The sequence below is a fragment of the Berghia stephanieae genome, chromosome 4, assembly GCF_034508935.2.
Source record: "Berghia stephanieae isolate SIO BIC M18660-M18661 chromosome 4, UCSD_Bste_1.3, whole genome shotgun sequence".
Lineage (NCBI taxonomy): Eukaryota > Metazoa > Mollusca > Gastropoda > Nudibranchia > Aeolidiidae > Berghia > Berghia stephanieae.
Window position 1 is genome coordinate 26,522,428 of NC_088363.1, and position 13,754 is coordinate 26,536,181.

General features: G+C 35.2%; 1 protein-coding gene across 1 annotated transcript in view; it reads right to left on the reverse strand.

Moving 5' to 3' along the window:
* Window positions 1-3,456: 3,456 nt before the first annotated feature.
* LOC144971732 (dolichyl-diphosphooligosaccharide--protein glycosyltransferase 48 kDa subunit-like) overlaps window positions 3,457-13,754 on the reverse strand; it is a 19,300-nt gene continuing 9,002 nt past the window's right edge. Inside the window, exons 5-12 of the mRNA XM_078912806.1 lie at window positions 11,245-11,331; window positions 10,745-10,848; window positions 9,076-9,170; window positions 8,540-8,633; window positions 7,785-7,930; window positions 7,051-7,198; window positions 6,220-6,340; window positions 3,457-4,451 (exon numbers count right to left, since the gene is read on the reverse strand). Coding sequence (XP_078768932.1) covers window positions 4,189-4,451; window positions 6,220-6,340; window positions 7,051-7,198; window positions 7,785-7,930; window positions 8,540-8,633; window positions 9,076-9,170; window positions 10,745-10,848; window positions 11,245-11,331 — 1,058 coding nt within the window. The 3' untranslated portion in view covers window positions 3,457-4,188. The remainder of the gene's footprint in view (window positions 4,452-6,219; window positions 6,341-7,050; window positions 7,199-7,784; window positions 7,931-8,539; window positions 8,634-9,075; window positions 9,171-10,744; window positions 10,849-11,244; window positions 11,332-13,754) is intronic.

Genomic DNA, 13,754 nt, shown 5'->3' on the forward strand with positions numbered 1-13,754 from the left:
TTTTGGTCAAAAGGCCTGAAAGTATTTGTTTTTACTTGTTTTATCTTTGTTACTGTAGCCCAGTGGTTACGGCTCTCACAAATAAGACTCAAGTATCTTGAAATAAATTAAAATTGTTAAACATTGTAAAAACAAAAGTAACGTGAGTAAACTAAGTTGAGCACATCTTATCATTGTAACAGATTAATATCATCCCTCTATAACCAAATGACGTTTATAAAGTTAACATAAAGATTAATAGAAGAATGGTTGAGAGATATATGGATAAGGATAAAATAGAAAGAGAGAAACACACACACACACACAGACACACAAAGAGAGAGAGAGAGAGAGAGAGAGAGAGAGAGAGAGAGAGAGAGAGAGAGAGAGAGAGACAGAGAGAAGTTTAATTGATGGGGCTTTTTTTCTAATAAGAGGGAACTTATAATTATTATATTATTAAACGGATCTGTAACTGTACTACCACTGACTTACAAATAAAATCTAGACTCATTTACCCCCTCCCCCACCCCACTTCCTTTTCGACCATCAATTGCCTTGTCTCAATTTTGACATCTGGCGACAGTTTGTCTTGACTGACGCCATAAAAATGGGAGTGTCACCAAAATTCATGCAACTGAGCACAGGTGTCAAAATATGACACAAGCCATGATAGTGAATTTTCCACCAGAGGAAAATGTTTGACACGACAAAATCAGCGGAAAATCCCAAAATCCCGGAATTCCGCGGAAGATTATTGTCACTGAGTGAACATTAATGTGGCGCGTTTCAATGTGTTGTACATGCTCGATGCGCTTCAAAATACTTGTCATTCCCTCAGCAGGCTATATGGAACCAAGTATCCATTTCATACAGTAGTATTAGTACCTAAAGCCTGCTAGGTTTCGTTTAAGTTGTCACATTTTTACACAATATCCACACCCTTTATAGCCACGTACTCATTCGCCAAGTGTGTAAACTGACTTACACAATAACATAACGCCGGAACCAGAATTTTGTATGATCATCATCGCCACCCATATAACCACGCTTAAAATCGCGTGGTTTTTATGACAAGACGAGACATGGTTCCGATGGACTACCAACGTTAGGATATGGGATTGTTAAAAGAATATAATAATATAAAAAATTCCCCAGAATTAAAGAGTGAGAAATGGGGGACTGGTTCAAGGACAGACTAAACTAGAAGTAGAATGTACTGAGATTATTCAAAAGTCCCACCTAGAAGCATGCAGTGGATTACTATCAAAAGGAATTCACAAAAATGGTGGAGATAAGGTTTGAACATTATTTGTGATGACCTATTATTGGTAAGTACTGGAAGGTGAACATGAAAATTAATCCGGACTAATGTTTTTGTTTTTAAGGGTTTTACGGCGCTTGCAACAGATTAAGGTCATATCAGCGCCAGTAAAAAGGAAGAAAATGGGATAGCAAAAAGTTCTAGAATTACAATTAAAGTATCCAAGAATAAGGCAGACAAAGGGGAATTGATTCAAATAGAGAACAGATGTAGATTCCAAGAGCACACTTTCAGTGTACTTAGTTTGAGATCATCTAAATTCTCATCCAGACACAAGCACAGGTCCCCACTAAGAGGAATACACTCAGATGTTTACAAATCACATATAATACATAACCAAAACACAATACAGTGCATAACAAAGAGATAATTTATAAGGAAAAAAATATCATCTCCCAAAACTGACATTTGATCGTTTCCCTCCCAGCCAGGGCCAGGACAAAACCAATTAATCTCATTCCAAGACAAAGACATAGAGCATGTTGGAAAACAGACATAGGGGGATAGAAGACACAGTGTGTACCTCCCTGCCCACTATGGGATGTCAGAAGCCCCACCCAGAATCCTGACTAAAAAATGTGTGCAATTTCTCGATTTGCGTGTGTGTGTATGTGCTGTATAGTGGGGAAGATGGTGGTGTTGCAGTCGTGGTGGTAGTGACAATGGTGTGGTGGTGATACTGATGATGTGGTGACCTCACAAAATTCAAGGAGCTTTCTCCTAAAATGAAGTTCAAGGTGTTTTCAAGATTTTCTCAGAATATCAAAATCAAGTTTTCAAGGATCCTTGAACTTAAGGAATCCGCGGGAACTCTGTAAAATGAAGTACCTGGCCTTTAACAGCGTTGCCTCTGTCCAGAAAATTGTAATATCGCCTCACAGGCGTCATGTCAAGTCCTACATGTTAAGAGTTGCTGTTGGCCAGGGACCCCTTGCCAAGTGCCTTGAGCACGTTTAGTGGATATTACACTATATAAAAGCTCAATTTTTAATATTTTTTTCCCCTATCAGGGTATTTCAGTTGTCTTTCTCATTATAATAATGAGAAAGACAACTGAAATACCCTGGCCATAATGATTATACCTCTAAGGAGTGCGTATTATGCTTGTTCAGTCCTAAACTAAATCAAAGAATAATAGAAAATAGAAATTAGCTGAGCTTATAATTGCATGTGAAAAAGTAAGCCAAGGAGACTAGTTCAAATCAGGAAAAGAAGTCAATCCAAGAGTAATCTATTCACATGTCTGATCTGATGTGAGACTGCACAAAATGTCTATCCACAGGTAAAAAATTCAAGCCACGTGGACTCAAAATACAGATAAGGTAAAAATAAATGTCATGGGGAGATGAAAAAAATCACACCCACCCCACCGCCCAAAATTTGGCTGTTTTCGCCTCAGTAAAGGATCCTCACCAGGTCGAGGGCAAAACCAGGGTAGTCAAGGAAATCAGATAAAGGTGATAGACGAAACAATAAGTGACTTCCTCGCTGACCTTTTTGCTCTTCAGTTTCAAGGTGCTTGCAACGCCTTTACGTCATTTCAGTGAAAGTAAAAAGGGTGTGATGGGATAGTCAAAAGAGAACAGACAAGAGTTAAGATGAGTTTAAGAGAACTAAATAAAAAAATAAAGACAAAGCGACTACAGTATTGCAATTAGTGGACAGAATTAGATCCAGGAGTGATCTGCCCGTATGTCTAGTCTGAGACTATCTTAAAGTCTGACCCCAAGACAAACAAGGGACTCCCAACACTAGGGATACATTCAAATCCTACAGGTAAAAAAAACAATACCAAACTACAGAGAGATGGTTCAAAATAAACAGAATCGTCCTTTAAAATATCAATGCAAATGGATGTTTCCCTCTCTAAGCAAGGCCTAGGTGAAACCAAACTGGTCTACTTAGAAATCAAAAAAGAATTTGGAGGATAAAGGAGATGGTAAAGGTGTGGATCGATGAGAGACATACAGCCAAGGTGGCTAATATTCCCCTGCACCAAGGGAAATTTCATCCACTGCACAATAGAGGTCAAGGACTCTCACTCACTGTGAAAATTTAAAGTAAAGGGCTACACACCTGCCTGGAAAAGTTGATGAGACACTTTGACAAAAGCTTCCTTTGCTGTTTTAAATATCAGAACAAAAACTCGAGACTTTCTTTCATAAAAAAACATGACTTTTAATTAACTTATCACACACACACTCAAATAGCACAAGATAACATCATCACTTTCATGGTATCAAACAATCTAAAAAACAATGTAAAATAAGATTTTTATTTTCTTCAAATCATTCATAAACCTTATCTCAAGACAAAATATATTTCTAAAACATAGCACTTTATCAGTACTATAATTAAACACAAACACACATAAAAACAAACAAATATCTCAACCCGCAACATCAACAGAGCAGATCGTGATTAAGAATTAGTTATGTCATGTAAGCGTGATGTATCATTTTCACTGTCAAGTGGAAAAGTCACAATTTCATCTTGTCAATCATCCAAAAACACTTTTATAAATCATTCTCGTATAGAACAAACCTGGGAACAATTCATTTTCTTGTAAACAGCACTCAATGAGATGATGACTACAACAACATACATAAACAAGAATAATTTCTTTTTTACTTCCTCAGATATGGCTTACCATTGCTTTTCCCTTATTAGAAAATTAAACGTAAATTTAAATTTACAAAGTCCAAGCGGATACGAAAAACCAATTTTGAAAGCATAATAAATGAACTCAAATAAAAAATCTACCAACAATTAAAACTTTTTCTTTCGTAATGAACTAAACATACAAAGAACACTTTGAAAAGATAAGGTGGAAGTTCATATGAATCATCATCAGATGCCATAATTTTTTTTTCCATTTAAAGCTTCTACTCTTTTTTATCTTTAGTATCCTCTTTATAATGTAAAAATACAAAACTAAGCAATAAGACACCACCCATCATTGAAAAGGCGCTGACGTAATATGGGTATGCTGAGAGGATAAAACGCTCATACTGTGTGTGCTCCAAAGGCCGAACAGAGACTTGAGTGGCACTGTATAAATGTGTATAACCTATTCTGTTGTAATCCACCTTGAATTGGTACACACCATACACATCTGGTAGTTTGAAGGTTGTGCTGAAGACTCCATCTTTAATTTCAATGAAAAGAAAAAAGAGGTTAATAAAAAATAAATTTCTTGGTTGTAGGCACAGTGATCATGACAGGGAAAAGCTTATCTGGACAATTATACGGTTATATTCTTAACAAATTCCATTTTGATGATGGTTGAAGGGGAGAAAAATATTCATGAAGATTTGAAAAGAAAGAAAGAAAGAAAGAGAAAGAGAGAGAGAGAGAGAGAGAGAGAGAGAGAGAGAGAGAGAGAGAGAGAGAGAGAGAGAGAGAGAGAGAGAGAGAGAGAGAGAGAGAGAGAGAGAGAGATGACAGTTTAAATAATAATTAATGAACCTTACACATGTGCAAGGTCAACGATTCACTTACAAACAGTCGTATTATATTGAGCATCATGAGTATTGCAACAAAATTTGAACAGTAACTTTTGAACCATTTAAGCCTATTATCTGATGTAAAAGGCAATTTGAAGATAAACAAATTGGGTTTAACCGGGCCCATAATTAAAATGTGTATAAATCTAGGTCAACAGTCATTTCAACGAACAAGGACAAAATTCCCAAATTACGTCCATTGTCTTAGTAAATTTTTCACCACGGCATCCATGAACGGTTTCACGCGTAGTTTCCTTCATGAACTGATAGCCTGAAACTACTACTACCCCGCCCACACCAAAAAGAAAAAGAAGTCAAGTCATAAAATAAAGTTGATTATTTTGAGTTATATTCAATAGTTCAACCAATGGAATAATTTATTTCCTTGAGCACCACTGACAACAACTCACTTTTCATTTTTTAAAACTTGTGATCATAGTCATGTAATGTGATATAAATTTGTGGTCAATCTCAGGCATTGACATCTTTAGTACTGGCTGACCCGAAACAATCAGACCCACAATATGCTGATACATTAATGAAGGTAGGTATTGCATAGGGACACCTGACAACACCATGCTTATTTTTTCAATTGCCTGATAGCCATAGACTCAGGCTATAGTTTTATGATGCAGGTATGAGTGTGTAGATAAATGCCTTCTTCCCTCCATTCTTACCGCTTCCCCCACATGCTACCTTCATATCCTGCGTGCCGTGTGCGTTTTGTTTGTCTATGAGAGTAAGGAGTGAATGATATTCATTATTTTGCCAACAAAATGGCATGAATCTACAGTATGCGTAAACATTGATATCATATACTTGTACAGAAGGCTACATAACAGTTTGTGTCTATTGTCCTACAGCAGTGTTCACGTATTCATCAAAGCACTGATTGGACGAACTTTCAAAGCAATTTGCCATGAATGAGGCACAAGCCAAGGGTCTCTATCATGTTCGGCAACAATCAACTCATCCTCATCTTCGGATGTTACACAAGAATAATTCCCCATGACAGTGAAGTTTTGACTTATCTTGAAGTCTTCGTTTTCAGCTTTATGGTATATCTTCAGTCCGATATGATGTAGATTCAATTATTTTTGTGGTAAGAATATGACCAGATAATTTATGTCACATAACTATCATTTCATCAAAACCTGTTCAGTGGACCTACATAACTTTGAATTTTGTCGCAGCACTTTTGATGTTCAGTATATTTTAAATTTTCAAATACTCTTAAGTAAAAAATGACTACATACCAATTGATTACTTTCTATCCCATATTGCAACAAGGATATCGCTTGGATTTATCAATAATAAAAATAATGGCAATAATCAGTGTAAATAAATCATAGGAACCATAATTCTGACTAGATAATAACTTTTTATCATTTGTTAGCTGTTAAAACTTACTTTTGGCTGTGAGTGTAGTACGGACAAAAGGATCGATACGGACAAACTCCAATTGTACATCAGTAGCCTTGAAGGATTTCCATTCATTGTTTACAAGTTCTTCAATCATGATGGAATAGTCCTAGCAGGTAGAAGAGAACAGAAAATGATATCTTAAAAAGCGTAAAATTGTCCTAATTATTCAAAGTTATCTCCCATATGTTGCAGTCTGTTGGTTTGTTTTTTGAATGTGTAAGAGTGTCTCTAAAACATTTTGAAGGGGATGGCTGCTTTCAATAAAACTGCCTTCATTTTCAGCTAAATATCTTTCGACTTGAGTAAAAGAATGGAATCCCAGGCAGCTTTAGTTTGTAACCTTTTAAAAATGAATTGACAATAAAGTAAAAATCTTTCAAAAAATAAGAAAGACCTTTAGTGTTGATTAAATAAACCTGAGTAAAGTTTGACTGGTTCCAAAAGATATCTAAATTTTAAAAATCATTTCTTATAATATAACGGAGATTAAATTTTCACACTGGGGATCACACTCTGCTTCTTGAAAAGAGACAACGTATAAGGGTGGACAAGCCTGTCCAGACTCCAAGACGAAACCGACTTGAGCTCATTTATATGAAAACATCAAATGAATTGCCATCAATTTCATCAAGTTAATGATGTACCCATTAAGTTGGGTTAAGTAACCACTTGACTTAGAAATTATTTGGACCAGACAATCAATGAAACATGAAATAAAACCATGAGCAACCGAGTAAACGATAGGGGTGTGGGAGAGAGAGGAAAAAATAAACAATTATCTCTATATCATCCAGATAAAAAAAATTTACCACTTACCACATTCTGCATGACAGTGTAAGCTTGAGGAGGTGTCTTTTCTCCCTTCAAGTGGTGCTTCACTTCGCCGACACGCAACACACCCTTGCTCTTAAACGTCCATTGTGCAAGGTTCAAGGCCAATTCTTGATTGCCAGATTTCTCATACCTAGAAACATTGTGTTTTTATTTATTTACAGCAGACACTCAATGAAATACATTTGATATGAGAGAAAGAGAAAAAATGAAATAGAGAGAGAGAGAAGAAGAAGAAGAAGAAGAAGAAGAAGAAGAAGAAGAAGAAGAAGAAGAAGAAGAAGAAGAAGAAGAAGAAGAAGAAGAAGAAGAAGAAGAAGAAGAAGAAGAAGAAGAGAAAAATGTATCTGAAACTATTTTTTTTAAACTGTTTAAAAATATTTTTTATCAGCTTATTTCTTTCATCTACATGAACTTGACTTTTGAAAGCGCAAATCATTTGTTTATATTTTACCTCTTTGTTTTATTTGTGTGATCCTACTAACTTTTTAACTTGGTATATCAAAATCTAAAAATACATATACCCCCTTTCATTAAACTATTCTGGATTTGCATGAAAACCATCATGGAGAAAATGTCAATAGTTACTATTTATCAAATGTTCAAAACCATTGTTGCAGGTGTCTAAAAACTCACAACTAAATATTGTATACCCATTCAACTTTGCAGAACATGATTTAAGCATCTTATACTGTTCGTATATAATTGAAAAATCCTACCGTTTGCCACCAACAGCATTCTGAACAGACGTCTGGAAGAAGTGGTCACTGAAGAAATCAAGGGATCCAACAAATGTGACACGGGCATTGTTTCTGGCCTGCAGGGCAGCCACAAGGAGGGTGTTGGTGCCAACAGCCATTGGGAACTATGGATTGATGTATTATATGACTTCAATAGTTATGTTTACTGCACACCGCGAGACTAAAATTCTATTCATTCAAACATAATCCATTTTATATAAATTTTTCTTAAATATTTTCGGGATTATTTAGTCGTTCCATGGTAAGGCATAAACATGCATAACATTTGATACCAAAGAATGAAAGTAGAGGACCATATCCCAATATAAAAACGTTTTAAAAAAAATATAAATTAAAAATGCAAATATCACAACGTTATAAAATATACCCTGAAAAACAATCAACACAAGATGATTCAAATAACACAAAAATATAAGTTTTCAAGTTTTCAACAATGAGGTATACAATACTACCAACAATATCCTTTTTGAATGAATTAAGTACATTATTATTATTATTATAAAGGTAAACTGGAAATGGCTAAATTTTTCTCTCCTAAAAATAAAAAGAATAAAAAGGAAAGACATCATGCTTTATTCAAACACTAAGAACCTCAAAACATCACTGTGACACTGAAGCTTTGTAAAATATTTCATTGCGTGCGCTCTCTCTCTGTCTCTATACAAGACTCTACAAAAATTTAGGGGAAAAGACATAACACGACGAATACGAACCTCACTGATTTTCTCGTATGGTTTGTAGGAGTAGGCAGTGGAAGAGGCAGTCAGAAGACTCAGGACCAGAGGGTTGTCTGGGTCACTCACCATTCTGATAGGAAAAAATTATTGGTAACGATGAAAAGAAAAAAGGCACTACAGTCAGTTTTCAAAAAATAAAAATGCTGATGCCTGACAGTACTTAAACATTGATGGAAATGGGAGTAGATAAAATCCCATTTGCATAAGCAAGATTCTTACATATAAATTACTTGGACATGTCTCGATACTCATGGAGACTATGACGACATTCAAAATAAGAAAACTGCCATAAAAAATACTGAAAGACTCCTGGATTAGGTCATGATGGGTTATCATTGCAGATTCACCACTGACAAGGGGGATTTTTTAAAAATCTGTCTATTATTTCTTTCACTACAGCATTAAAAAAAAATATACCCAAATAAAACAGAACAAACTCAGAACTCCTGATGAGGAAGGGAACAAAAGTAAGAAGCTGTGGATTATAAGTATAAGTGTAAGAATGATCATACCCAACACCTCTGAACAGAATTGGAGCAGACAGTTTCTCTCCTACAATCATGGGAGCTTTCATAAGATTGGACTGGTCGGCAACAATGAGGGTGTGCTGGAAATAGAGAAAATTTTGAAATCATTAGAAAATGTGTGTAAATTTTTTTAAATCAATCACACCTAAAGGTTATAATAGGAGCCAAATCACAAGAAATAATAATAATAGCAATAACAACACAACAACAATGATGATGATGATGATGATAATAATATTAATAATCTCAAAACAGACAAAGATCCAAGGCTATCTTATGATGGAAACATTTTAATAAGTTTTAAAACAGTTATGCTCATGATAGCTGAGCAATGCACTCATTCTTTATATTATTAATATCACATTTTAAGGCTTAGGACTTTTTCTTTTAAAATATTTTTGCAACAGAAACTATGTCTTTTTAGTTTTTATCACAAAGAAACAGGAGTTAATTTGGATTGGAAATCAAAACAATTTTTTATTTCCTGCAATAGGTACATTACATGCAATTTTATTATTATTATTAACATCATCATTATAATCATTATTATTATCATCACCATCACACCACTAATATTGTTCCTATTATTGATAATTTTAATTTTTAAAAAAATAAAAAATAAATAACAATAATAATAATACAGTGCAACTTCTTTATTATGACAATCGTTATAGCGACATTCCCTCAATAGTGACATGGCGGCCAGGTCCCAATTTTTTTTGGTGTATATATTGTTAGTAATAAAAAACACGCTATAGCTGCATACATTTTAGAAAATAACTTAAAGACATTGAAATTCTTGGTTCAATGAAACTGCTATTTGTTCTACTTATGAAATTGGTCATCATAGCCAATGAAAAAGTTTGATATTCGGCCAAAGATATCCCATACTCACACTTATACCACACATAGCCAATGAAAACGATTACTCTTTGGCCAATAATATACCTTACTCATATGACATGCAGCCAATGAGAACACTTGCTTTTCAACCAATACATGCTCTCAAGCACTTTGCCCAGGAGCACCATAATGGTTCATCACTTTTTAACTTGCTAGATAGAGCGTGCTGAAGACAAGGTGTGTGAGATTGTCTCCTCAGACTAAAACATACAGTGATCGATGAGTTCTTCACAAAACATTAACATGAAAGTCACCATTGTGTGTAAATTTATATTTTTTTAAATAGAATAAATTAAATTAAAAAATAATTAATAAATAAAATAATAATAAAAATAATAATAATAATAATAATAATAATAATAATAATAATAATAATAATAATAATAATAATAATAAATCGAAACAAAAGAAATAAAAAAAAAAAATGCAGCCAAGTATGCAAGTGCATACATGCTGATCCCAAACCCACATAAACTACAGAGGAGGAAACGGAAATTTAAGCCTCTCCCCCTCACTTTTCTTATTTTTATTTGGGCAACCTGTCTGTAACAACAACCATCTATAACGTCATTTTTTCTAGTATCATTATAGAGAGGTTGCACTGTAACAATAACAATAATAATAATAATCATCTTGAAAGGAATGATGAACAAAATGATGAACAAAATTAGACCAATCAAAGAAGTGTAAAGCAATAATTAATTATCTGGACCAGTGCTTACCGGCTGCACCTTAATAATCTGCCTCTTACCTTTCCTGTGTCAGCAACATCATAATTAAGATGATCAATAATGGCACTGCCTTCATCATCAAATTCAACACCACACTCCTGAGCAAGTTCTTTCATCTGGTCACCTTAAATTTCAAAATTGAAAAATGCAAATAGCACAATTTTAATGCAAGATAAACACAAATTTGAATAAAAAATATTATTTCATCGATACAAATTATAAGAGCAACCTGATTTATCAAATTAAACTCTATAGTTTGGTCGTCAATTTCATTTAGTAATAGCTTATTTTTCTTCCTATCGCATTAATTTATATGGCACGATATAAAATTGAAAAAACAAAAAACAAATCTGGAACTGTCAAAGGATTGTAGTACTACTTAATGCAATTCAATGAATAGTCAAGCAACAGACAACATGTGGTGAAATAAAAAATATACTGTCTGTAAAATTGATCAAGTTTACACTGTACAACTTTGTGTTAGCTGATATCTGTTTGACTTTCACACATTTTTATTTACCTATATCTGAGCTTGCAGAAATCAGGACATTGCCACCACCATCAATAAAATTTGTTATAGCAGCAACATCAATTGATCCTCCAAATTCTGGAATATTGAATGAAAAAAAAACGTCATTAGATGAATGCATCATTAATGGTGTAAAAAATATTTTTAAAATGACTGATGAGATCTGCCAAACAAATGCTTCTTACTGTTATACAATCAAAAACATCTTAAACGAATCTAAAAATACATTTAAAAACCTTTCATTGAAAGATAAAATACAAATTAGATATCAATTGGTTATTTTAAAAGTGGAAAACACACAAAATACACACATGCAGACACACACACAAACACATTCTGTAATCATATTACCTTCAACAGAGGGACAGAAGAGAACAAGGTTGTCATATAAAAATTCCCCATACTTGACAAGTGCTAGAGTTGAATCATCAGCTGTCTTGAATGTCAAATCAAAACCTTTGTCTGGAGATGAAAAATTCAAGTATTGAACTTAAGTCAAATTAAAATAAAAACCAAACAAAATGCCAATTACGACTACATTTCCTTTTATCATGGGCAGAAGGCAGAGCGAATTAAAGATCAGACCTTGGGAGTGACTAAAGGAATGAATCATGAAAAAATTTACGATATAATTTCAAACACAACTTTTGAAATTCATCAAGGATTGTCTGGTACCGAATGTTTTTTGATAGAAAACAAATGCATCTTCAAATCTAAACTGCTTTTAACGGTAAGCGTTAAGTTTTTAAATTTATTTTTCTGTCCAAACGAATGATTGGTAAGGATAAAGAAGCCAAGTATTGGTAACCCCGGCGCAGCTCTCTACATAAATGGATACTGTAAATCATTATCCTTGACTACAATACGAGTCACTCAAGACGATACTTCTTTTCAAAACTCGTGCTGACTTCCTGACCCCTTACCTTACCGCGGTGCCCACTTCCACTTCCACTTACCTTGTACGTAGATTCTGGGGCTAGGTGCAAGGCTACCGTGTACGTAGACACCCCCCAAAAACAGGTCTTTAAAACGAGTGAGTTACGGTTAATCATAATCATGTTTCAGAGACTCTCTGAACTCAAATGGTTAAAATTCGATGAGTTGGGGAGGGGGGGGGGGAGAGAGAGAGAGGGGAGGGGGGGGGGGAGAGAGAGAGGGGGGGGGGGGGAGAGAGAGAGAGAGAGAGAGAGGGTGCACTCCGTGATTGTGGCAGCCACTTTGAGTTTGACTCAAATTGAGCAAAGACACCTTGTAGGTCAAAAAGCCTGACGCATCATCAAAATCAAAACTACATGTGACAAGAAAAAAATATTTGGTACGTAAATCGACATCGAGGATGGACAACAAAGCTTCGTTGTCGTTATGGTGGTCTCGTAAAGTCTCTACTATAAGCCAACGGCCTTCTACTTCAGAGAATTGAATTGAATGAGGTCACTTACAAATACAAAATTAAAACAAATACAAACTGCAGGTGCATTAGATGAGGATGCTATGCAATTACAAGGTTTCTATATATTGGAAATGTTCGCTTAAGAATAAGAGCTTAGTTTAGTAGATTTGAGTGACTGACTAAGACGGTGACCACGGGATGGTAAACATCGCGCGTTACGTTGTGGGAAAGAAACGGTAGTAGGTGCAGCGTATTACGCTACCACCCACTTGCCGAGATGGTAGCTGCAGCGTAGATAGGTAGAGTAGAGCGTAAAACGTTACGAAGTTTCCGATGGCTGTTATAAATCCATTTTCCGTTTCGCATCCAGATTTTATTACGCTACCACCCACTTGCCGAGATGGTAGCTGCAGCGTAGAAAGGTAGGGCGTAAAACGTTACGAAGTTTCCGATGGCTGTTATAAATCCATTTTCCGTTTCGCATCCAGATTTTATTACGCTACCACCCACTTGCCGAGATGGTAGCTGCAGCGTAGAAAGGTAGAGCGTAAAACGTTACGAAGTTTCCGATGGCTGTTATAAATCCATTTTCCGTTTAGCATCCAGATTTTATTACGCTACCACCCACTTGCCGAGATGGTAGCTGCAGCGTAGAAAGGTAGAGCGTAAAACGTTACGAAGTTTCCGATGGCTGTTATAAATCCATTTTCCGTTTAGCATCCAGATTTTATTACGCTACCACCAACTTGCGGAGATGGTAGTGCAGCGTAGATAGGTAGAGCGTAAAACGTTACGAAGTTTCCGATGGCTGTTATAAATCCATTTTCCGTTTCGCATCCAGATTTTATTACGCTACCACCCACTTGCCGAGATGGTAGCTGCAGCGTAGATAGGTAGAGTAGAGCGTAAAACGTTACGAAGTTTCCGATGGCTGTTATAAATCCATTTTCCGTTTAGCATCCAGATTTTTGTATTTTGTGGCTCGGTTTTGTTTCTCGATTATGAGTCCAAAATTTTGTTTAAATCCCACAAACGCCGCATGCTGCCAATTAACCTCCTCTTACTATTACTACTACTACTACTACTACTACTACTACTACTACTACTACTA